The sequence below is a fragment of the Sprattus sprattus genome (genome assembly GCF_963457725.1).
Source record: "Sprattus sprattus genome assembly, chromosome: 13".
NCBI classification, from domain to species: Eukaryota; Metazoa; Chordata; class Actinopteri; order Clupeiformes; family Clupeidae; genus Sprattus; species Sprattus sprattus.
The window spans coordinates 14,752,308-14,779,807 of NC_137911.1; the positions used below are offsets into that span (position 1 = coordinate 14,752,308).

The 27,500-nt window shown below is 44.6% G+C and overlaps 1 protein-coding gene across 1 annotated transcript in view; it reads right to left on the reverse strand.

The window, feature by feature from the left end:
• The window catches only part of LOC308374669 (formin), a gene marked incomplete at both ends in the record, with an annotated part of 74,479 nt that overhangs the window by 38,106 nt on the left and 8,873 nt on the right, over nt 1-27,500 (reverse strand). The window contains 5 exons of the mRNA XM_080850551.1: nt 2,413-2,554; nt 5,279-5,985; nt 8,193-8,254; nt 10,586-10,706; nt 19,401-19,573. Of these exons, the coding sequence (XP_080706677.1) occupies nt 2,413-2,554; nt 5,279-5,985; nt 8,193-8,254; nt 10,586-10,706; nt 19,401-19,573 (1,205 nt within the window). The remainder of the gene's footprint in view (nt 1-2,412; nt 2,555-5,278; nt 5,986-8,192; nt 8,255-10,585; nt 10,707-19,400; nt 19,574-27,500) is intronic.

Consider the following 27,500-nt stretch of genomic DNA (forward strand, 5'->3'; position numbering starts at 1 on the left):
CACACACACACACACACACACACACACACACACACACACACACACACACACACACACACACACAGATACAAAAGAAGTCTGGAGCCCTGAGTGATTGATCAGGAGAGGGTGGTGAGTATAGATTAAGTGGGACAGACATGGTCTGGACGGTCAGGTCCAGAGGAGGCTCGGACGCCAGGCAGACGTGAACTGTGCATGGCTGGCTGTTATTCTAAGCTGGGAATATCCGCAGTCAGACACTGTCATTATTCAGTTAGGGCCATAACCGTAATAATGACACAGTCAATTGGAGCTCCTCTGCTGTAACACACTGGGTTCTGCTTTTTATTCGGGACTCTGCTCAAGATTATAGTACTTCTGTAGGAATTCCACCAGCTGTGTAAGTGTAGCCTTGCAGCAAACTAACGCATTAATAGAGTTTGATTCTAGCTTCCAGCAGAAAAACTGGCTGGCTGTATACATACAAATGTAAAAATTTTAGCTGGTGAATGAACTTTCTTTGGTCAAAATGTTCAATAAATCCTTTTTGTGTTACTACTTTAATAACTTTACTTTACTAACTATTTTACCATTACTTTTAATAGTCACTTTTAATGACCCTTTAACCTCTAACCTGAACCTCACACCCTAGTGACTATGAGAGTCCTGCTGGGGTTTACTTACTGCCACTGCACATGCCTCAGCCAGAGCCTGTGATGGATGCTACCCAGCTGGTATGAACTTGCTGCCACGCTGATAGCCTGGCATGACCCTGGCACAGAGCTGGCAGGCCCAGGGCCCGAGGAAGGGGGAAAGTGGGAAACCATTTATCTCTGGCACGGTTTAGACACGTTTTCTCTTTAAACACTCCTTTTAAGACTGGAATTTTAAGTTAATGTGGTTGGACGGTATTTACTAAGTCAGCAGAAGAAAATGGGAGAGAGGGAAAGCTCTATGGTACTAGGATTTCAATGGGAGACCGAGAAAAAGAAAGGAAGAAAAAAAGGAAGGAAGAAAAAGACAGGGAGAGAGCGAGAGAGGGAAGGAAAAGAGGCTAGACTGTCACTGGCTGTCAAATAACACTGCCTACTCACCCATCAATCAAAGCATCATCTCCATGACAACCCTCTATTTTGCTTCCTCCATGTGTGTTTTATGGTAAAGAGAAGCTTAAAAAAAAGCCATCTTTCACGAGCAAGCCTGCACATTTAATGTCCCGACCATGAAGGGGAGCAAGGAAAGAAGCAATATATTTTAACAAACCAAATAATTACCCTTTAATGATATCTGTGCCCCTCGCAGTGGAACTGAATACCGGCTGGGGGAAATGTAAACCAACGCAAGACCCAAACCCCCTCTAGTGGTATGCCTGTATCTTCAAATAAACACAGTCCCACACTGATTACATCTCCTTCGTTTAGAAGACCCTGATTATATTTGATTAAGAAAGTGTGTGTGTCTTCAACACCACTTTCATCAATGATTAGTTATCCACAGATTTCATCCTCTGTGTGTGTGTGTGTGTGTGTGTGTGTGTGTGTGTGTGTGTGTGTGTGTGTGTGTGTGTGTGTGTGTGTGTGTATATATATATGTGTGTGTGGTGAGACGTTTTGGGCTGACCTGATAACGGGCCAGCGAGAAAACGGTGAGGCATAAAACAGCTGTTCCCCGTGTAAAGTGTTTTAATAGGACTATCCCGTTTCAAACAGCAAATCGAGCATTTTAGCGCAGGGTTTGCTTACAATCTTATTCCTTTCACAATCCATACAACAGCACGCTGTTTGCTAGGTCCAAACGTGCAAACTTTGCACATGTCATACCAGTTCAAGACCACTGCATTTATCTCTCACCCCAACACTAATGACCAAGGGGATCAACAGGCAGTGCACTGGAAGGTAAGGTCTTTTTTGTAAGGTAAGGTAAGGTAAGGTAAGGTAAGGACACATTTAGTAATATTTGGCAAAATTCTCCACACATTCCAGCTGCTATCAATAGTTTATGCTCGGAAGAAAAATGTCTGTTCCTGTGACTGGCTTCAGGCTTTGTAATCAGGGAAAGAAAAACAAATGATGATATCCACCAGTCCTACTTCCAACCAATCTGGACAAGTAGGCGTCTGCCTGCCTGTCAGTCACGGCAGCAACAACGGCATGAGTCTATGTCTTGGACACATGTGGACACATTCTTTAAGGGGCATATTTGTTTGGCTTTAGAGTCTCATATCAGCCAACTAGAACCGAGATCAAAAGAGCCACTTAGTTTCTGCTTTTTGGTCTGGATTGACACCCTGCTATTGCTCAGAAGAGACAGTGGTCAAAAAACCTTTTACTCTTCAGTATCAACAGTGGGCCTTTCTACTGGCCAATGCTGGGCACCTAACATATGATCAAGCACAATAAAGATAAAGCACCACATTAAAATATCACATCAAACCTTTTTGGTTTTAGCCTTCTTCTCATAGGTGTCAGACAGGGGCTTCTTCTTTGGCTGGAGGGTGGCTTTGGAGAAGAGCTCTTCAAACTCTTTAGTGTCGATGATATCCGGCTCCTCCAGATCTCCCCACAGTGTGTTGTTACTGGAAAGAGATGAAAAAGACATTTCAGTTTGTTTGTGTGAAACTCTTTTTGTTAAAACGTAAAATCAATTCAGAGCCTTGTTCACAGTTGTGGTTTATCTGGAGGTGATGGGGTGCGCTGAGGATGTGCCAACGCATTCTGCGGGACGGACCGTTCTTCACCAGAGATAAACAAACTTGTGTTGCAGTTTATTTAATGTTTACTCCAGCTGCTCTTCTGTTTATTTCCATTTTGGAGGCATGGGTTGCCATTTTTATGAGTGCGAACCTGTGACAAACACAAGAGATTTTTTTCCGCTTTTTTAAGGTGTTATTTATTACAAGAGCTCTTTGAGTGTATACCCCCCTGCCGTCCACCACTTTCTGCACCAGAAAAAAGCCACACCACTTTAAAAACCAAAAGCTTCGGTGAAGATGTTGAATACAGGACTTAGGTTTCTCTTGTGTTGCCAGGCGACGTGGGAGAAAACAAACAGGGCAGCGTCAAGTTCAAACGCAGGCTCTCCGCTACCTTGAGTTTCCACTCCTTTTGTCTTGTGGACGGAGGATTAAATAAAAAGGCCCTCTCCAGACAATGTGGCAGCATCATGCTATGATAAGTGACGCTGAGCCCCCTTAAGCTTCCGGCTAATGAAGGGAGAGTGGGCTACGTTTGACATAAATCAAACTGAACGCACTATAAGCCAGACAGCTGCTGTGAGACAGGTTCAACTGGAGCTGCTCGAGTGAGAGAGAGGGTGGTGAGACAGGTCACGCACCTCAGCTTCACCAGACGCTGTCCAATAATCTTTTTCATTCTGAGCTTAAAGAGCTACTTAATGCAAGCGTCTGGCAAGACCAACATTAACTGTCAAGAAAAAGGCACTGCAGCACGAAAACCTAGTCTATGATAGCTCTTTGGAATTCAAGAGTGTTTCGTCCAGTTATATTTTACTATAATTCACTATGGGCTGAGTTATGAGGAACAGGCCAAAGCTTCAACATTATGACATGGAAAGTGAATTGGAAAGACACTGCCAGGAACATTTAACAGCATCTACACTACGAAGCCTACTACTGTCATTCCAGGTATTGTTCTGAATCACCACTTCAAGAACACTTAAGAATTCTTCTTAAAACTTGGTACGTTGTACAACAGGAAATAAAGCAATGGAGGGGAAAGGCAGCCTCTCTGAAAGCAACATGGGGAAATAAGGGAGTAAAAGCAGTGAAGAGAGTCTATTGGAGTCGACCAACTTGCCAGTGTCTCCAGCAGTGTCTAGTGAATCCTGTTCAAAAACGAATCCTATGTAAATGTCATTCAAATTTGCGGTTTCTGTGTAGCCTGCCAAATGGGGGATCAGTTTTGATCCATAAGGCAACACTGGCAGCGAGTAACCTAGCCTGCACGCTCTCATTTCACTGGGATGCACTGCTATGCTTCCATGCTTCAATGCAATGCTTGCAATACGGTCTTCGGTGAAAATGCACAAAGGCTGAATTTGAAGCAAAGACAACCACACCCCGAACATCTTTTTGTAAACACACACACATGTAAACACATCTATCTTGTGTTCCAAATACATCCCCAAATATCTCCTATACGACTGTTTGACATTCATCACTTTTCATAGTCTCAATCAATTGTATAGTATACCACAGTCATATACCACAACTGATGATAACCGTTAATGCTAGTAATTATAAAATGCTAACAATACAAAAAAAAGGGAACGGTCAAAGCCATATACAAATGGAATGGGTGGAACTCACAAATGCATGATCTAATAAAACTATGGTATTCAATTAAGCACTCGGCACACAATGTGTATTGACCACAGAAGTGTTCTTATTTCAGTATTACTGGCATTGTCATCATAGCCATCATGTAGGGGACAAACAGGGCAACTTCAAATCTCTGTTTTTGTTGAGATCATGAATCTCTCTATTACACTTGGGTGTGCTATAACATGGTGCGGCCCAGTTCATTGCACTCACAATCGTTCACAACTTGCTACACTTCACTTCAATTCACCCCTCCTACTCTCGTGAGTCGCGTGTTAACATAGTCCCCAGAGGGTTTATCGAGAGTTGGGGGGGTGATTAAACGCTTGAAGAACCGCAGTTTTACCGTTAACTTTATGGCCCGAACGTCACGGCCGTTGCCTCACCTAACCTGAGCCCACCATTGCTGCACTGGGCCTGAACCAGGAACTAAAGCGTGTGAACCTGGACTTGAGTTCCTGGTCCTCGTCCCCACTGGTAGGAATACAGGGCAATAAAGCCTGGAGAACCACCGCACTCAGCCCTTTCCAGATGCTTACACCACAGCCACTTTCAAAAGCAGGTCACACTCTATTTGGCTGAAACACACAGCACAGGTGTTAAGAGAGCAATGCTGCAGACAGACGGACAGACAGACACACACACACACACACACACACACACACACACCCCTCCGTGGCTTTTGAATGTGTATGCAAAGGCACTCAGAGGACTGATTCAAGTTCAGTCAGTTGTACAGTACTTTTCCTGTTGGATTTCTCACCAGGCACTTGCCTATGGCAATTTAGGTTATACCCAGTAAAAACTGTCAAATGTTAATTTGTTAATTAGCAGTATGTCTATGTCTATTATGTTCTGTTTTTCATCACATTATGAATTATTTGTTCTTAATCTAAGACGTCTATGTTGTCAAATGCTAAAAAGGTTTATATAGAGAGAACTGTTCTTTCTGCTACTTACTTGCTGTCCTGAATCTGAATGCGGGTCCAGTATAGAGGCTTCATGGGGCAGGCAGGCTCCACTGTGGGCTTGCGTGGGGCTTTCTCCACGGGCTGACTGAACCCAAACCCCCCTAGGGCGGGTGGAGGTGGTGGGCCGCACCCTGGCATGGGAGGCGGAGGAGGTGGACCACATCCAGGTGGAGGTGGAGGAGGAGGCGGAGGCCCTACACCAGGCAGGGGGGGAGGCGGTGGAGGCCCAGAACCCATCCCTGGTAGAGGAGGTGGCGGAGGAGGAGGAGGAGGTGGGGCAGCACTGCCAGGTAATGGGGGTGGGGGAGGGATGAGGAGCCCTCCTGATTGGCCAGGCAGGGGTGGTGGTGGAGGGGGAGGAGGAGGAGGAGGCGGGACCCCTCCCTGTTCCGCCCTCCTGATAGTGTCCGGGTTGAGTTTCCCAGGCGCGCTGAGGTTGGGGCTGGTGGCCAGGCGTGCGCCCTCGCCCTCGGGCGTCTTGATGAAGGTCTCGCGGTCGGTCTGCACGCAGACGTTGCGGGTGGTGCGGGGTGGCTGCTCGTCCTCGGTGGAGACGCAGGCGTCGCGCAGCTGCCCGCACAGGTGGCCCGGGCTGTAGGCTCGGTCACACTGCATCTTGGCGATGGCTGACTCCAGCCGCGACACAGTGACCGCATGCTCCCCACGCACCTGGAAGATCTGGAGCTCGAAATCAGCCTGAGGGTGGACAGGGAAAGCCAGACAAGGCGTTTTAACACTGTATAACATTACCAAGATACTTCACAGTGACCACAGAAGGATGTCCTGTCTGAAAAAAACAAGACTCTTTGAGGACAAAGAGTCTCCACATGAAGTCTGGTTTTACGGGCATCAACTCACTGCTTTCTCAAAGCAAAAACCTATGAAAATGGGCTAGTCAATCAGAAAACACGACCCTGAAGTAACAAAGTAAAGTAGACTGTAGATTCAGCAACAACTGGCTTTGGTAGTGATTTAAAAGCTTCATCCAATGGTAAAGGCCTTTTGCCTGACCTTTCCGATGTCCTCTCCAATTTAAACTGAGGACCTGGATGATAAGGGGAAGAAGACAGAGGATAGCCAATGGCTGCTGGTGTATGTTAAACTCCTCGCTGATGAGCGTGTAGACAGGAGACAAAAAAATCGAGAAAGAAAAACCCTCTGGCACTCATTTCTTCTGAGACCTGTGTGAAACTATTTGAAAACCTGTCTCAATAGCTGCAGCCTTGGCAACTCTGGCTCATTTGAATAAACAATGGATTAGAGTGCTACTATCAACAGCGGAATCGAACAGAGGTCACGGAGGATACACCAAAACCATCAGGTTTTTCACAGAAGAAAAAGTAATGGGAGACTCTTAGGAGCGGAAAGGAGAAATAAAGAAAGAGAAAGAATGAGAGAGGGAGAAGGATACAGACAGAAAGAGAGAGAGAGTCCTATACTTTTCTAAGAGTCTCACAAATGAGATCTGTGGATGTGTCCAGCTCGTAAACGGTGATCTAATTTCATATGAAGACCTGGCAGTAGGTGCACGGGCCACATCTGGAAAACATCAGGGCATCACAGCTTCCTTGCGTTACCCTGACTGGACTTTTATCGCTGGTCTGAGCACCATGAGGACATGCTCTTCGCATCTCTATAAGTGGCTCTGTGGATCAGCCTCAGACCTCAGACCTCAAGTTCGTTAGGTCAGGCAGGCTGCTGGATTAGCTAGATATAACTACATCATGTCAGCACATCTTCCAAACCTACTGAGGTTTAAGTCACTGATAGCCAAGAGATAAATTAGCCTATTCATAGCGCTAAAGCTACTATCTAGTGTGACAGGATGCAGCAGAGGATGCAGGATGTGTTAAGGGAACATCACAGCACTCATAGCAGGAAGTACAAGTCCTTTTGAAGTAACTTATACCTTTGCTGCACTATAAGCATAAATCTGGGTGAAAGCTCTGGGTTTGAAAGTTATTTCCCAGCACATAATTTGATTGGTCCCTCACTGAAGCCAGGAAGCGAAGGACTGCGTGCAGGGGAACCAAACACCTATGCATTAGTCAACGAGCTCAACTTGCTGAAGAAGGGGCAGGAACAAGGCTTCAGTTGAAAAACATCATATCCCCAAATATCTCTCAGGCTTTCTTTCTCCATTCACACACACACACACACACATACAAAAACGTCACATCTCATTTGTAGTCAGATATATTTTGATCCCTTTCCCCCACTCAGTCTCCCAAGTCCTGCTGTGTAGAGATATGTGCTTTCCGAAACAATGAAATGTAATATCGCACTGGCCCAGGCAGGGAGGATGCTGGCGGCAAGACATGCAGAGCTTTTAGCATCTAAATGTTCTCTCGGGGTGAGGATGACAGTTCCTCTGCGCTCAAAGCCTTGGGCGGAAATCAGGCCGAACTTTTGCATTAGTACTGGCAACAATAACCTTATAAAACACCCACGGTAGTCCTTCCAGCTAACGCTACTGCTAGCCCAGATATGAATATCTCCCGTAAGTCTTTGGATGCGGTTTGCGGTTAATGACGAACATTGATGAAAACCACCTCGTCCAAGTTCCATTAGATGACCTTTGCCAGCATCTGATTATAAACACCTCTGGTCATGGTTTATTTAAGAGTAGACCAGAGCGGAAAGACACATGGACAGGCAGGGGAGCCTATCAACAGATATGAAGCAACAAGAACAAACTAAACTGTTGCAGTGTCATGGATGTAAATCTGCCAAGGCAGAAACTAACTTTCTCAAAGATCAAATGTACTCTTCTGCTCTCTAGTGGTCAATCATGCTAACTGCATTCTACAGGACCCCTGCAAAAAGAGGCATCCAGATAGATGTTAGAATAGGATCAAGCTGTGGCTTGGCAGTAGCTTTAGGAGGTGAGGAGTTGCACTTACTTGCAGTTTCTCCACCTCCTCTTTGCATTCCCTCTTCAGCTGCAAGAGGGCCGCCTGATGCTCTGAAAAGGGGAAGATAGGAGATAGTTAAGCAAGGGAGACACACACACACACACACACACACACACACACACACACACACACACACACACACACACACACAGAATCACCACAGAATAATTAAATGTACAACCTAGCTAATTTGAGCAAATTTCTCCTCTGGCTGAGAGCACAGTGAAGCGATTGATGTGTACTGATAAACATACTTCCCCTCTCTCTGTGGTCACAAACCTGGTTAACATGTTAAACATGACTGCTTTAACTCTTAGCCCAGACAGTAAAGTCTGTACATATATATGTATTCATTTACCTTCACCTTAAATCGCCTACAAATTATGTGTTTATCTTTATATTTGTGTCATTTTTCATGTTTATCCAAACCCATGGTGATTACCTAAACTCAGGCCAGTTACAGATAGTGGGAAAGATGAGTTTAGAGGAGTCATATGACCAGCATTACAAATCGTTACACGGAACACAGTCACACATCAGATTCAATGTTAAAATCAATAATCTTTTAATGCCTTTAATAAAGCCTTCATGAGTTTTATGCAAGACCAGACCAGGACCAGACCAGGTCTGGATATTTGCTGGATCAGGGCCAAAGAAATGGATGTGTTTGCAGCTTCCTGAGATGGTGTGAGCCACATTATATGTTTCACAAATTAAAGGCACAGACCATTATTCTAATTCCATACACTTTATCCTCAAATTCTACAAACTGCGCCTCCCAGTCCTCTATCTGTCGGTTCTGTGAACAGGAATCTTGAGTCCAAAGATCCTAATTGTCAAATCTTCCTGGCATGTACTTGTTTGGTATCACAAACCAAAACACTCTCGTCACTGTCTGCTGCAACAAAGTCACCACGCTAGTTTTATCCTTTGCAGTCTGTCATATGTCTCTATTGTTTACAAGCCATAAGAGATCATATCTTAACAACACCGGTCAAAATCTACATATCTACAGAGTGAAGTTCAAAACATTAATCTGTTATGATATGGGTCACCATGCTGACTGCCACTGATATTTCCAGCGATCTATCATTAAGCCTGGGTGGAGACAAGAATGTTGTTCTGTCACTGACACACCCACAGAGACGCGGAGGCTAAAAAACATTAGAGGAGCAACACACCTCGCCCTCTCTCAATGGGCACAGTCAAATTCCAACGCATCTGTTCTAAAAATACACACACGGACAGGACAGGGCCTGTGTTCACTCCTGGGAAGGCGCACAGGTGGTTGCCGTCATGTCTTATCTATTTTCTTATCAAACCCTGGGACCTTTGGTCGACTCCTCAAAATGCTCTTTGGCTGGACTGTCTGTCTCTCTCCAACTGGCTTTACTAGTGACGCTGGTTTTCAGTTGCCATGGCGATGTGTTAGGGCATTATTAACAGAGCAAAAGTTAGTTAACTTGTGTCCTTCGACACAGGTCATCTTTGTGGCTTAAAGCTGTGAAGTAACCCTGGACTAATAATTAATAGAGGATGTATCAGAAATCTAATTAAACTGGTGAAAAGGAATAAAGTTAATTTCTGCAACTGTAAGAGTGTGCTTGTGATTATTTCAATCTGGAGCAACAGCTGGAAATTAGTATGGCTGCGTGCCCATCGCAGTACTCAGAAACAGAAACCCCTCATCTAGGGAATTATTAATTTAGGGAATTATCCTGGTGAACACTAAGTGGATTTCAGCATGAATCCTGGATAATTAAAGGGTTGACTACAACCAAAAGATTAGGGGAGAAATTCAAGGAATCTGTTTCCAAATAGATGGTCCCTTAATAAACATAATGCATGATTTAATTGAAAACTGAATTGAATTCTATGGCCGTTTAAGACTTTATGTATCTTTTATGAATTAACTTCAGATGCTTCATAAGTCTGCACACTCGAGATCAACTGTACCGTGGCCCTTTCTACCATGAAACTGTCTGCCAGTAATGCTATCCGTGCATTCCTGGTCTAAACAGATTTAAAAGATGCCTCACGCCCGGTTTACCAGAGCGAGACTCGCACAAACAAAAACACACATAAACACAAACACACACACACACACACACACACACACACACACACACACACACACACACACACACACACACACACACACACACACACACACACACACACACACACACACACAGCTCCAGACTACATTGCTCCACTTGTTTTTGTGGCACTTGGCAATTAGATCAAGCAGCAAGATTAAGGGCCTTAGATGAATCCTGGCAAAGACGACACAAAACTGAATGGGTGGTACAGAACACAATAGGTTACTGTTGGCGTTCACATCCACTGAGGTGGAGGAATCTTAAAAAACAGACTTTTACCTGCTTCAGTGTATCGAAGGCCCACCTTCTCCTCCTCATCCTTGGGCTTCGGCGGAGGCCAGACCGCCTGGAGCCGCCCGGGGGTCCGGTCCTCGCTGTCGGTGGGCGAGGCTACCTCCGCCTGAAGGAGTGAAACGAAAAAATGAGCATCGTTAAATATTCTCAAGTTCAGAAGGGATAAGGGATGAAAAGATGTGACGTTCCTCAATGCACATTCCAAGGTGCTTGTGGTAAATTAGGGGATAAAGGACGCTGTGTCCCAAATGAGACCAAATAAGGCTGGTTTTACTGCTGTGAGTTAATACTACCGATGCCCTGTCCCTTTCTGTGAATACCATAGACATACCAACACATTTAATGCAACACTTTGATCTGCAGAAGCAGACAATCTTGACTCAAGTGGTTTAAAATTAAAATATACAAAGACACAAGTGTTCTCTGTGTGTGCATGTGGATCAGATAAAGACAAATATTTCTAAGATTAAACCAATATACTACATATAAAATTGTATATATATTGTATATAAAATACAGCTCTATGGCAAAAGGACATAAAAGGTAGATAGCTCATCCTATTAAAATGACAAACGTACAGAAGTAATACATACGTTAGGCTCTGCTAAACCCTTGTTATCGCTTCCTGGGGATTTGGCGGACGATCTCTCAAAGATGGACTTGAGCAGCTCCTTCTCGCTCCTTCGTTTCCTCTTGATGGCCTCTACGTCCACTGAGGCTTCCTCTCCATCTTTCTTAGCACCCTTGGGGCTGAAGAAGGACCTGAAGGCTCCAAGGCTGAAAGCCGTCTCTGAAGTTTTGGCACTGCCGCCTGCTCCGGAACTACTTGTGGCGCCCTCCGGTGCCTTCTCCCCTGCTGCGCCTTCCTCGGGTCCCCCCTCTGCGTCCGGGTCTTGTGGCTGGGCGTCGCTGCCACCCTCGTGGTCCCCACCTTCTGGGGCCCCCTCTAGACTGGGGAATTGGCTGAGCTGCTCCTTCAGCTGCCCCGTGCTCTCCTGTGTGTCTTTGGGGTCTGACCTTCTCCTGGCGACGGCTGCGGACGCCGCTGCAGTAGTGTTGGAGGCAAGTTGTTCGGGGGAGTAGAGCTTGGTCTTGTTGACGTGCTGCTTGAGGCTGAGCAGGGCCCGGTCGCCGTCGCGCTGCCTGATCTCGGCGAGCGTCTCACGCTCGTCTCCCACCGCTCCCTTCTTGAGCACGCGCAGGCCACTGAAGAGCGCCGGCAGCTGGAAGGACTTGTCCCCGGATGAGAATGGACAGAGCGACGTTGAGCGCGAGGCAGGGGTGGAGGAAGACGACGAGGAGGGGGAGGTGGCCGGTTGGTCGTTAAGGGGGCTGTCCTGCTGTTGTCGCCTTTCGCTGGCAGGAGAGGTGGCACTTGGCACGTTGTCAGATCCTGACAGGCCCTCTGCCTCTGCGCCGGGCGTCACAGGCGCTTCTGAAAGGCCCTTTGTGTCGCCGGTGCTGGTAATGTCTGACTGGCCAACAGTCGTGTCAGGCGGCCCTGGGGTTGAGTTGGTGCCGGGGAGGTCCTGCTCTCTGCCATCACTCCCCTCTGACTCCTTCTCTCTGGCCTCAAAGGCTTGTTTTCCAGTTGCCCCAGAAGAAGTCGCATCCCTGCCTGCCGGTACAGCTGAAGAAGCCTTGTTTCTGTTGGACAAGGAGACCTTGGCTGAAGTGGCTGAGAGAATTAGCAAAGGGTCCCCTTCAGAGGCTTCTTGTTGTTCTGGCTCTCTCCTCTCGTTAGCCGCCTCAGAGAGTTTGCTGGCGTCCTGTCTTCGTCGCCGGGCTCTGGCTGCTGATACTTCGGAGCCCATGTCTTCCGCACTTACATCCTCAGTCTCCTCTGCGAGCTGGAGTACGTCCTCTGTCCTTTCGAGACTGCGGCGCAGGCTTGAGCGCGAGAGGGGAAAGAGCTCCCGTGCAGCAGATTCTGCTGTGCCCTTGGACCTCACCCTATTCAGAACAGAGCTGTCTTTGAGCGACCTCTCCACAAGGCTCTCGTCTGCTCTGCGCACGGGATGCTCCGAGTTTGAGTTTGACTCAATCACATCATCGCACCGGCTGTCAGTCTCCTGCTCTTGATCTGATTTATCATTTACAACATCTGCGGCCACTGATGGGGGGAGGCGGGGCTCCTGGACACCAGAGAACTCTGTTGATTGGCTGGGAGGGCCACTCATGTCCTCGTCCTCCGGCTCGTTGTCGCTGTAGACCTCCACCATGGTCACCTGAACCAACTCGGGGTCGGCGGGCTGCCCGGAAGGTGTCGACGGGGCCCTCTCTGACGGCTCGATGGGAATAGGCTCCTCCGAGGTCTCTTTGCAGCAGGACTCGGTTTCCCATGATTCAACAGGTTTCTGGGTCTCAGCGGGATTTAATAACAGCCCATTGGCACAAGGCAAGCTGTGAACGCTTCCTGACTCTTTCAGCCTTTCGTGATCTCTATCAAACACACTGAAGCTGAGAGGCCTAATGTGGGACTCATCCTCCGATAAAGGTCTGAAGGATGTCAACACCGCCGTCTCCTGCTCCTCCTCCGTCTTCTCACGGGTGAAAATGGTGGAGAACTTGTTGAGCAGGGAGCTGGGAGGATGTTTACCCGGGAGGTCTGGGTTGCTGTTGCCGTTGTTGTTTACACTCTCCATGTTTTCATAAACTCGTTACACCCCGAGTTTAAATAATTTACTGTAATCCAGTTTCTGTTATAAATCCAGTTCAGTAATGGTGTGTGTGCAACTGAGCAGACTTACAAGATGGCCTGCATCTCTCCAACTCCTCTATCTTTCACTCTCTCTGACTCCTTTCTCTCCCTCGAACTCCTCTCTCTCTCTCTCTCTCCCTGTCTCCAACTCCTCTCTCTGGCTCCTCTCCTTTCCTCCAACTATCCTCTCTCTCTCCCTCCAACTCCTCTCTCTCTCTCTCCGACTCCTCTCTCTCTCTCTCTCACCTGTGTCTGTGTGTTCCAGTTTCCTGGGCTACAGGGAACAAACGTCTTTTGTGGGGAACAAAGCGCTTTTGCTGACACCAACCCCCCTTCACCTTCCCAACCTCTTCTCCTGCTCCTCTTACCCTCTGCTGGAGGGCTGCAATTACACTCCCACAATGGGCCACACTATCCCATAATCCTCTGGGAAACGCAATGGTTCAGTCCGGCTGAAGTTTTCACAAATTCCAAACTTCAGTGCCTGTCCACTTCAGTTAAAAATGTTTTTAGTTCCAGGAATAGGCCGTAATTCCTAAATCCATATGCCGTAAAGCGAGTGAAAATCAGGAAAAATTATGTGAAAGCACTATTCAACTTTGGGTTCCACTGACAGATGGCAGACTACAAACATTGAAAAACCCAAGAGTCTTTCCTCTCACTTCCTGGAAAGAGTTTGTCAAAAACGACTCTGAGAAAGTTTAAGTCAGTGGACCTCCAGAGAGAGAAAGCAGCACGCTCTGTAATTTTCCTAAAAGCCGACACACACACACACACACACTCACGCACACACACAGACACACTTACACACACTCACCACGCATGCACAGTCTAAAGGGTAAGGCAGCTCAGTCAGTCGCTTCCTGGAGAGACGTTTTTTCCCCCACACTCACACACTCTTCGTGGCAGACAGACGCACACTGTCTGCGTCTGGGTGTGTGTGTATGTAAAAGTTTACAAGTCCGGCACAGCACCAGGGCAACCTCTCGCAATGCCTCCGGAGCCTGACCAGGAATGCAGGCCGCTAGCTCTCTGTCACTCTGTGACACGCCCTCTATTATAAGTCCTGGAACAGGTATCCAGTTACTCACTGCCTCAGTTACTCTTTCTGTCAGGGGCAGCAACAAATCTCACTCGTTCATGCTCCTTTTCTTCTGTCCATTTCCACTCCTTCAACAGTTATCCATGTATCGTTCGTCCCTTCACTCTAATGCCAGGGACAGGTTGAACTCTCCTCTTCAGGTAAAACAGGTACAAATTTTACTCTTTTTCTTCTTCACTCCACGCTTTCATTTTCCTCTTCCTCCCTTCATGACCACTCGTTTAACACGTGTTCAGTTACCGTCGCTCACTTCCTCTCCTTGCACATGTAGAACTCTCACTTTCCTTATTTTTCTTCTTTCTTCCTTCCTTCCCCTTACTCACTTCATCCCCTTCCTTCATACAAACTCCAGCGGTGAAAAGAACAAGCAAGGCACAGTCGGCGTAAGAGCTTGTGGGGTCAGGTGGACTGGGAGGTCCATGCACTGCCCCATGCTCAGCTCAGCTGTTACAGCACCAAAGTAATCTGCTGTGATTAACTCTCTAAGAACACGCCCCATCCCCACCCCACCTCTCTCTCCCAGAGTGTTACCAAGGCAATCTCCAACAGTCAGCAAGTCTTTTCTCAAGAGAATTCCGCGTAGACTATAAATGAAAAGGCAGAAACAACGATGGAGAGGCTATTTGTTCTAAGGAGCACCTCAGAGACGTATTTAATGTATTATGTATGCGCCACTAAATCAATATTAAATCGTCCTAGTAGCATGAACTCAAACATGTTTTAAGTACTTCCAGCCCATAGTAAGTACAGACTGTATAGGCTAAGGGCCTTCTCATTTTATTGTTGTATGTGTCACAGGAGACTCTATTAATGCCAATTATATTATTGATGGCCCTCTTTATATGGCCCTCTTTACTTGCTTACCAAAGAGTTCTTTCTATTCATTAAAGCAGCAGTAAGAGTAAGAGTTTTGGTCTAACTACTAAAAAAAGCTTAGAAATATAAATATGTTTACAACAGCACAGTAGGCACATGCTAATTCATGACTTTTGGCAGCATAGCAGCGACAGCTTTTTACACACAAATGTTGCATAACCTAGGTGGCTAGTTGAAACGACAGTTGTGTTTATCAGAATGTGCCCTGTTCAAGTCACAGGCATGTTTTGACTTCACCTCACTCCAGGAAATCAGAAATCCTGGATTTTCAGGAGCAGACAACCACTTTTATACTGTACCTATATTATATATAATATCCTGAAAATACTGCTGCTGACATAAACTGTCTAATACAAAAAAATAACTGATTTGTGATCTGTACTGTACATGACCTGAGCTGTTGAAAACGTGAAATTAAGACTATTTGTTCACTCTCTGGTGGAATGTCAAGCCCTATTAAGGACATCTCTGGTCTTACTAGTCAAAGTTCACCGGCAGCACATTCCATTCACTTTTGCCTAAGACTGCGATTGTGATTGTGAGTGATTTTCAACTCACTGTGTAAATGTGTGTCTTTTTTGTGTATACAGATATATTTATAAGTGTACATATATACTGTATGTACGTATGTGTATATTTGAATGTATGCAGGTGTGTGTGTTTGTGTGAGTTGAGTATGTAATAGCCATAGATATCTGTGCGCACATTCCTGGATAAAGAATAAGCCTCTAAATGCAGTCATATAGTATAGGATATAGTATAGTATAGTATGTATATGCCCAAATAACCCTCTCTACCTACATTCAGTTCTATTTAGAAACCCATACCAAATACCTTGCAAAATAAGAACAGAAATGTTTGTGAACTTGTAAAATATTACTGAATTCAGCAGGAAAACCAATGACATGAACAATAGTGATATGCCTCGCTGACCACACGAGGCCTGTGATTCAATGGCAGTTTTCTTGAACAAGAGTGGCAGGCTACTTAAACCATTTCTACTGAATGCATCCGTCTATACATGTCACGACAAACAGCGTTTACACTTGAAGTGCTTTTTCCCCAGTAATCTGAAAATATAAAGATTAAAGACAATCCTTTGATTGACAGGAGGGCTATATGTCTGTTATGCAAGAGTAATGGCATGCAATATACTATGCGCCTGGTCACGATTAGAAACCTCCATCTGAGGCTAAGACCGGGGGGAGACTAGAACCTGTTAAAGCCTGTTTCATACTCTATGGAGATTTGTTAAAGTAGCCTGAAATTGGAATTCAGTTGAAAAAGAGACGTTGTCTTGGTTGCTTTCCCCAAGCAAACACACATTTAACCAACATACATTTACAACAATCGCAGTCATTCAACATCATATTTACTCATACATATACAGTAACACGTCTGTGGCAAACAACTATTAGCATGTCGGTCCCTGAGATGGGGATAACATTTCCTAGGCATCTAACTGTTTGTCCTTTTAAAGTAAATACCAAGCCTCGCACTACTATGACACTCATAAGACCAAGGTCACGCCTTTTCACAATGATACGTGTGAAACTAATGACACAAAAGTTAAAAAAAATGCTTAATTAACACCTCAGTGACAAAGCGAGCTGCTGCACCGATAATGAAAGACCTCATAAAAACAACAATACCAAACCTACATACCCAGGGTACCAAGTCTTAGGTGGGTGACTGAGGATGGTGATGTGGGTGCGGTGACAGTCTGTTCTCTGGAGCATGACCAAACCGAGCCACTCCCAGGTACAGAATGTGTTGTGGGAATCTGTACTATGAGGTGTAAGGGCATGCTAGTAGCAGACATTTAAGAGAGATTTTAACATGCAAATGAAACAGGCGTTCCTGTCTAAAAATAATACATACAGTGACATTTATTTTTTATTTTTTTTAAACGCCTCTGTTTAAATATACACCACTGCAGGTCAGTGATTAACGCATTAACTCAAGCGTCTGCATTGCAACTGATAAGGTCCAGAGAGAAACACAGATGCAGAGAATGAGGCTTTAGGTGTGGAGTTGAGCTGTAGGTGGAATAAACCTTGTGCCTGTGTGTGTGTGTGTGTGTGTGTGTGTGTGTGTGTGTGTGTGTGTGTGAACTCCTTGACTTTATGCCTGTAGCAGCTCATCCTAAGCTGAGAGGACTGCTGGCAAGCCCAAAGACCCATTTAGCTAAGCAACTAAAAACAACCACACAGTGAGAAATGAGAAACTCAGTCTTGTAGAGGAATAGTCCTGCGCAATAGACATGAGGGGTTGTGTGTATGAGATATCAGTCTGCATACCACTAATGATAGGTTCAGGCCATGGACTCTGTAAAGTGCCTTGAGACAATTGTATTGTTTTGGCGCTATATAAATATCATATAATTGAATTGAATTGATGTAAAGCACAGCACTCTGCTCTACATCTAATTCAGATATTGCAGAAAATGTGTACCTATGGAGTCTAAATCTGGCTTTAGTTATCAAGTCATTTTATCATTGTTTACAGCAGCTTTAAACTCTTTGTGTTTGTGTGCGTGTGTTTTGTGTGTGTGTGTGTATGTGTGTGTATGTTGCTTACAGCAGCTTTAAACTCTTTGTGTGTGTGTGTTGTTTGTGCGTGTGTGTGTGTGTGTGTGTGTGTGTGTGTGTGTGTGTGTGTGCGTGTATGTCGTTTACAGCAGCTTTAAACTCTTTGTGTGTGTGTGTTGTGTGTGCGGGTGTGTGTGTGTGTGTGTATGTCGTTTACAGCAGCTTTAAACTCTTTGTGTGTGTATGTCTTTGGCACTAGTCACTAGCTAGGTAGCTGTATGATGTCAGGTAGATGTCTACCCCAGACAGATGTTCCTAACGCCTACACCATCACTTAAACTGGATCTATCCCGAGACACAGATTTACAGCCCTGTCTCTGTTTGTGGAGACGAGAACAGATGAGCAGAAGAATATGAAAGCTGTTAAGGAACATTTGCTGATGGCAGTCAGAGACTTGGAGATTGTGTGGATGGAAAAAGCAGCCAGAGAGGAATGGCAGTAGTTTGTCAACAGATAATCATCAGAATGCAAAAACAACAACACCCTTCAACCTGCTGACAAAAAACCCCAGAAAGCACTTTAGGGACGAGTCAGAAACTAGAGACTAAAGAGTCTATCAATCTATCTACCTATACAACTCAGACATGTTCTATGGCCTATTACTGTAATATATACAATCGTCAGATATTTACAAATCTTGTTCGAATAAAATGTCCACCCATCTTCTTATACAGCTGTGTACGTGTGTAGAGGGTACAGATGATGTAAACTGTGCACAGTAGTAGCCTTTAATAACGTTAATTCCTCCCTCTCAAGTGCTCTAAAGTAAGAAATCTGACCGGGGTTTTTAACAGTTGTGATGACGAACAGCAAAGCTCAGTAACTGTAAACACAGTAAACTGCTTCCTAAAAACACTCTGGAAATGGTGAACATCAACAGCCCCCCTCCAGACTACTAAATAAACACAGATGCTCGCACAACCGCAAACCACACCCTAGAATATTACCTAAGCAGGGTTAATAGAGGCATGACTGTACCGTGTCAAGAATGAGTGGATTACTGAGCGGTATATCACTGCGCTTTCAAGGTCTTTGGGAAACCGCTACATTTAAAATGTCAGTACAACATACAGTCTATAATTACAATGAACCAAAATGTCTTACATCACTGCAATAATATCATAGCAAACCAAATGAAGCACGAATGTCAGTAGTTACTGCGTAAGCCTCCTGTTTTGCCAGAGATTGGGGTTTATACGCTTTGCAACAGAAGGCTTAAACACAGCAGCAGACCTTGAGCCACTCTTAACAGTAGGATTTCTGTTTAATACACCTCCACACGTTCAAGGGGTTGTTATGACTTGGCATAAAGGAGTATTGTTTCATTTGTGTTTGTTTGACAAAAAGAACATATGAATGATGAATGTTTGGACCATGTCTTCAGTGCGATTTTCTCTTGTTTCCACAGTCAGGACAGTGTGTGAACTAGAAAGTAGTGTTGATTGTTTGTCTGTGTGTTTATGACAGAAAAAAAACATGGGAATGTGTGGAACAAACAAAGTAGTGTTCGTTGTTTGGGTCCAGCTCACCATGTCATCCAGTTTTGGGTAGTATGGTGTGTCACCGATGATGTCATCCTCTGGCGGTGTGATGCGTAAGAACTCCAGGTGGTCTGGCCTGGTGGCTCGACAGAGAGGTTCATGGGAAATGGAGTCATCGCCGTCCAGCATCCAAATGTCATCTTGCCTTAGTAGGGCTTCCTCTGTAGAAATATGCACACATCAACACACACATACACACACACCCAAACCCATATTACATATACACACACACACACAAACACACACACACACACACACACACATACACACACACACACACACACACACACACACACACACACACGCATAGAGACAAAAAAGAAGAGCAAATATTAAACATAGGAAATAGGAAATCATAACAATTCCTAGAAACCAGGCATTGAGAAAAAGAACACACTGAAACTCTATCTGCTGAGGACGGATGGAGGGATGCTATTTATAACCAGTCCTCTCTACTCTTCTAGGCCAGCCGGAGCCCTGGCTTCAGCAGAAAACACACTGGACTCTGATCTAATCACCAAATGCACCTCAAGTCCAGCAGCCCCGCAACCAGTGGCATCATGATCGAATATGGTTTTACATTCGCTAGGTCGATCCATTCATCATCATAGCTGTGTTATGGTACTTAGCCATACGCCACTCCGATGATAAAAACCATTAGCATAAAACACAGGCAGCAGGCAGGGCACAGACCTTTCAGTTTATGGTTCTGTGATTCAGACTGATGTTGCCATGGATGCAAGAAGGGAGAAAAACTATACTATATATACCATACATACTAAATTCAAAAGATCAAATCAAATCAGAGAATACAACTGTGTATACGAGAATAAACCACCGGAGGGCCTGTGGGTGTGCTGGTAAGATTTAATCTGTGCCCCTGTGTGTGTGGTGCGTGAGTAAGTGAGTGAGTGAGTGAGTGAGTGAGTGAGTGAGTGAGTGAGTGAGTGAGTGAGTGAGTGTGTGTGTGTGTTAAACTCCATATGAACTACATGCATATAAATGTCCATATGAACTACTTATCCATATACAACTCCATATGAAATACATATCCATATAAAACTCCATATGAACTACATATCCATATAAAACTGTATATGAACTACTACAAATCCATATACAGCTCTATATGAACTACATATCCATATAAAACTCTATATGAACTACATATCCGTATAAAACTTCATATGAACTACAAATTCATATAAAACTACAAATCCATCACATAACAATCCATTTAACAGCAGTTAGGGGACAGAGCATGAACTACCTGAGAGTGTACAAGTGTGGCGGTCTATAAGACTATGTCCTTGTGTGTGCCCCTGTCTGTGTGTATACATCATGCCCCAGGCCTATTAAACCAATCACACTGCTGTTTGTTGTGTAAACACTTAGGCCCGGGTCGTGGCAGGGAGCCTTGGCCTTGATGGTGAGAGCAGTGGGTGCTGCTGATATTAGTGGGGCAGCACACACAGTGCGGGGGTGGGGGGGGCTGGGGCAGGGAGACGGCAGGGGTAGAGCAGGTTAATTATGCTTCATCATGATAATGCATTTCCCCAGGACGAATCGGCCAGACATGAAAACGCTGACTGCGGGTTTGGGTCTTGGTAAGCGTCCAAAAGTAAAGCTGCTTCGTCCAAGCAGAATATATTCTGCACTTTCAATTTTCATTCTCTCTCTCTATCTCTCTCTCTCTCTCTCTCGAAAACTCTAACCTTTCTATAACCCAGCCTCAAAATGTAACTGCTCTACAAATATTATGCAAAGGATAATGAGGACAGTATGTTCAAACTGTGATGATGGGTAATTACCATTTTGGCGATTCTGATGAAGTGAGACTGGCCTGAAATGTCATGGATGAATGATTTTAAGGTTTCCTGTTCGCCATAACCTCCAGGTGTTCGCCATAACCTCCCGATGTTGGATAGTCAAACCTAGACAGCTACACTTGGCATGATTTGGAAGGTACTGCATTGCTGCGACTCCTGCTGCAATGCAGTTACACAATTCTAGAGCTATCTCTCTGGTCTACTGCAAATGGGATAAATCCTGTTTGCTGAATTGCATTTAATTGCTAACACTTTCCTATGCAGTACTATACCTGGCCCATTTATGCTATCCACTGCTTGATTGTTTTCTGTGGGAGAACAATGTGCCTCAGAACAATTATGTGTCACTTTCTCGATAACCTTCAAATGTGGACTGCAAAAGGCAATGTAAAGTTCAGTGTTAGGTCAGCATCAGGTCAGCTTCAGGTTGGCATCAGTAACTTACATTGAATATAGTTGAATTATCTGAGTCAAAGTCCAATGATGGTTTGAAGGACTAAATGAACAACAACTCTCTATAAAAGTAAAATGCTTGTATAATGCACACTTCACAACCAAGAAACATATGGTGTGACATACTGCCCCCAAGTGGTAAGCAACAAGTGGTTTTGCTCAGCCAGATTGGCATTTACAAATCCTGCTTACTAGTAACAGAGTTGATTGACCAGGGTTTACTTTTTAACTCTTCCATACAGCTGTGTGGGGTTGAAACAACTTTTTAAAAAGTCTGGCTTCTCGATACATAGCTCACATTCAAAACAAGACCCATCACGGACATAATAAAGACACGCCTCATGGAATATTCATCACTGGATCAGCACTTCCTGTTGATACCCTAGGCCAGGGGGAACGTTTGTCTCATCTAGGTGCACTTAGCTCTATCTCCAGGATTAGGATCATAGACATATCCTCAGGTGGTCCTTGAAATAAAAGGCAGCACCGTGCTCAGTCTGGAAAGGAGGCTATCTGACCATCTGTTCAGGCTGGAACAGTCTCCCTTGGCACACCTTTTAAAATGCTATTTTATCTTCAGGGCGGTGTCCTTAGAGCATCAAAAAGGTCAGACTAAAAGAGGAAATGAAAGAGTCCGAGGCACAAGCAGTACCCTGATGTATAAACATGAGCTCAGGAGAGCATCAAAAATAAGACAATAAAACAGCTGGCCTGGGTTAATTATGTATGTGTGTGTGTGTATGTGTGTGTGTGTGTACATGCATATGCATATGCATGTGTGTGTGTGTGTGTGTGTGTGTACATGCATATGCATGTGTGTGTGTGTGTGAGTGTGTCTTTCTGTGTGTGTCCACATGTACACGTGTTTGTGTGCGTCTCCCTGCGAGGTGATTCACTCATGCTTGAGGAGTGTGTGGTCGTACACGTGCCATGGGGATGGGACCTGCTACAGCTGAGCGTGCAGTACTGGCAGAGCAAACTCAGGAAAGCTCGTTTACACGCCCAGCATTTTAAGGAATGAAAGCGCTTCATTAGTTCTGGCTGCCGGCGGATATCTCATTAGAGATAGAGGGGGAAGGCAAACCCTCTAAGACGCGCACACACACACATACACACACACCCACACACACACACACACACACACACACACACACACACACACACACACACACACACACACACACTTCAATACATGCAGTCTAATTCTCTCTCTCTATCTCTTTCTCTCTCAACACATACACTGACACACACACACACACACACACATGCACGTTTGCACACACATATGCATACATTCATACATAATGTAGACACATACACACCTAGGTCCACATAAACATATACACTCCAACTTACACACCATGCTGGGGTGAGTGAGAGTTCAGCAGGGGGAACAGGGAGAAAACTCTTCCCGCTGCTGCTATCTAATCTGTGTGTGTGTGTGTGTGTGTGTGTGTGTGTGTGTGTGTGTGTGTGTGTGTGTGTGTGTGAGCTCAGCGTAAGGCTGACTGAATTACCATCCTTCATTAGAAACAGGCAGATATGCATCAAAGCTTCAGGATGCCCCCGTCAGGAGCATGTGAGAGCAGGCCTGCCAGCTGCCTCGTGGCCTGAGCTGAACCCTTCCCTGACAACACCACAGCAGTAGGAGCAGACAGACATCCCAGCTGGCAACACGGAGCAAGACAATATACTGATTATTGCAATATATCACAACACCACATCATGTATTGCAATATATCACATCCTGTAATATGTGTCATAGTTTTTAAATGCAACAGAGAAAAATCGAATCACAATCAGTATTGATGTGTGGACTGCATTTGCTAATATACAAAATGAATAAACTTAACAAATACAAGTTATCACGTCCTAAAAAGACCCCGTCTGTTTGTTGCCTGGTGGGCAGCTTTAGCTAAAGAAGCAACACAGAAGCAGATAAGTATATAGCTTCAAGCAGAGATGAGGGGGCCAAGGACCCGGCAGGGCACAGTTGCCATGGAAACCTGATGACATTATGTCAAGGGCATCGCTGTAAGCACACACAGCATATTTCATGTCAACTGACCAAAGAGGTGAGATGTGAGCTCACTTCCTGTTCCTACTGAAAACTTAAAAGTTTTGAATTTACAGGCCAACACATCAATAGTTATTAGGAAAAATTAGTTTTTGCTCATTTCAGTGCTCCCCCAGGTGCCAAATTTTGCGAACACTTAGGAAGGGGTCCCGAGTTCATATACCAAGTTTGTTGTCAATACATATAACAGTTGCTGAGATATGACCTCATTTTCTGTTTGGCACCTTTGCCACTAAAGAGATGAGGGGGCCAAGGACCCGGCAGGGCACAGTTGCCATGGAAACCTGATGACATTATGTCAAGAGCATCGCTGTAAGCACACACAGCATATTTCATGTCAACTGACCAAAGAGGTGAGATTTGAGCTCACTTTCCTGTTCCTACTGAAAACTTCAAAGTTTTGAATTTACAGGCCAACACATCAATAGTTATTAGGAAAAAATAGTTTTTGCTCATTTCAGTGCTCCCCCAGGTGCCAAATTTTGCGAACACTTAGGAAGGGGTCCCGAGTTCATATACCAAGTTTGTTGTCAATACATATAACAGTTGCTGAGATATGACCTCATTTTCTGTTTGGCACCTTTGCCACTAAATTCGATTTGCTGTGACAGACACACGCTTTTGCAAATCAAAAAGCCAATGATTCACTTTTAAGAGGCTTGGTCTAAAGATCATCTGTGCCAAATTTGGTTAAGATTGGACAAAATCTGTGGCACCACGTCTACCTACCAATTATGAAATGTATTATATACTGTGAACACCTGGACACAAGGACATCACTGTGAACACACAGTCAGTGGGAAACAGGCTGTTCACCAGGATCTATCCACTTCCTTCATCCACTGCCCCCCCTATGGCAGACAATGGTGACTGAAGAAATTTCAGTTTTTTATTTGACTGATCCTTTGCATGAAACCCATTTGCATTTGAATGTGTTGAATGACAGCTCCAATACCTCTGTTCATTTTCACAATGGGCTTCATTGTGTTCAGGACATGGTTTTATGATGAGTCAAAAGACAGGAGAGAGGCCTAGTGTCTGCATTAACACTCGTGTCCCCCAACAGGAGCTCATAATGCAGAGGCTCCACTGGTGCTGAGACGCAGATCAGAGAGGTAAATTAGAGAGTGTCAAGAGAACAGATGACATGCAGTGCGTGTGTGTGTGAGACAGGAGAGAGAGAGAGAGAGAGAGAGAGAGAGAGAGAGAGAGAGAGAGAGAGTAATGTGTGAGTTAGCTTATGGTGTGCCAAGTTCTATGAGCAAGAGTGTCCGCAAGTCTGCAGCAGTGTGTTTGTGTGAGACTAAGAGGAAGGAATTGCACGTTTGTGTGTAGAGAGGGAGAAAGGGTAGAGAGTCAGTGAGAGAGAGAGAGAAAGAAAGAGAGAGAGGGGGAGGTGAGGGAGAGAGAGAGAAGGGTGTGTGAGAGAGAGAGAGAAAGAGAGAGGATATTAATAGAGAAGAGGTGGTAGAGGGTACACAGGTTAATGGAACATAACGTCTTCTGAGTTATGCGGTAGAGAAGAGAGGGCGTTACCTGGTGGCTCCTGCAGCTGATGCATGTGTTCATTATGTCAGTGCTGATGTATGAGTGGTCATCTTTAAACTGAGGGGGCACAACCAGAGAGGTGGCACCTGTGTGTGTGTGTGTGTGTGTGTGTGTGTGTGTGTGTGTGTGTGTGTGTGTGTGTGTGTGTGTGTGTGTGTGTGTGTGTGTGTGTGTGTGTGTGTGAAAGAGACAGACGGAGAGAGAGAGATATAAACACATGATAATCATTGATTTGTTTAGAAATGTCCAAGCTTTTGTACCACTTTCTTGAACACAAGGTAACCACTGAACTGAGATATTACCTAACGCACATATTTATTTTGAGTGCACAACTGAATAAATTGATGTAATTTATATTAAAAACACTATAGTATGGCCTTCACACTGGCTAAACTCCTCAGCACTACATACATTGCACTTTTAAAACACTTGTATCAAATCCAAAATCCAAACTCTCTCTCTCTCTCTCTCTCTCTCTCTGTGTGACGTCCTCCTCTTGTAACACTCAAACAGCAGAGCCAGCCCTCTAATCTCTGTATTATTATTTTCTAAAATCCCCCATAATTCCACTTTGAAAAAGAAAAGAAAAGAAAAGAAACCTGCTGACCAGTGAAGGCAGTGTGGGCCTGTGGTCACCTGAGGACACTGAGACTCATCTCAGCAGAAGCCTGTGTCTAATCCATCTTCATTTCCTGTTGGCCTGACAGCCCTTTGTGAATCAGCACTGAGGGTCCGTGCCACTGTGTGTGTGTCTGTGGGCTGGCGGGGCGGTCTCTAACAGACAACCCCCTATAAATCACCCTTATAAATACATACAGTGGATGGATATATTTATAGCAATATATTGTCAGCAAATTGAAGTGATGCTTCAGAGCATAACAGAAATACAGAATGAAGTATTGTAGTTTATGCCAATACATAAATTGTTGTGATCAGCAATACATCTAATACATTTGATGCATATTTTATGGTGGATGGTTTACCCTTTTCATGCCTCAAACCATTCATGTCACACTGACTGTCAAGCAGTCTCCATATAGACTATAGAACTGAACAGATATGGCTACTAATCCCTTACACATAACCAATATACATTTCTGATCCACTTCCTATTTAGTCATAACATATAATTGATTTGTTCACTCAACCATTCATTAGTTATTAGCAAATTGATTTGCCTGCCATAAATGGCTGTGGTCATGATTTGTACATTGTAAATATATCTAAGCAATATATATAAGCAATTATAATTTCTTCATTCCCTGTCTATCATCTGAGGTCATCAGAAACAGAAGCACTGTTTCACTTCCCTGTCAAACACGTTTTAATGCTGTTCTTTCTTCCGTAAATTTCACTCCCAGAGTTATCTATGGGTTTTGTGTATTCAAATGAGCCGTAGTCATCACTTCAGCCTACCTGTAGACTCTGATCTGAGGTTCAGCACAATGCATGCTGGCTGTAAGGCAACGGGCCAATTACTACAACCACCACTGCCGATAAGCTTTTTGTTCTCGACAACATTGCCAGCTGCCCTGCATCTGCAATAAACCACTGACGATACTGGCTAGGGAGGCCTATTTGGTGTCCAAGGGGGTGCAGTCTCTTTGTCTTATAAACCACTCACAGATGCAACACAGGGAAACAGCAGATGACTGCCCCGTAAAATGATCTCCAGCAATGAAAACATGATCCTGCCATGTTGTACATGGAAGTTTTTTTTCTGAATGGAGCTTACCTAAGCACCTGATAATGTCAACCAGAGGTGAATTTGCATGTGTTTGTGTGAGCTAAGCCTGAGCCATACCCGCTGCAGTTGTTTGCCTGTGATGGTGTTGTGCAGCTGCATGACTCTTGAATGTGTCGCTGTCCTTAAGGGTAAACCGGGGGAATAGAGCACGTCACACAAAGCCCACAGAGTTCACTCATCTACTTAAAATTAAATATTTATTCACTCAATAACTCACTCACTCATTTATTCACTCACTTACTTTCTCACTTTATTTTTCATATATTTTCTCACTCATTCCTTTTCTCACTTACTAAAAAAAAAAAACATTCATTCACACTGTAACTCTCTCTCTCTCAAGGACTTTTGAGCGTTCTCACAGACTCACTCATTCCCTCACTCAATTATTTAATCACTCACTCAGTCCCTTACTCACTCATTTACTCACTTAATCA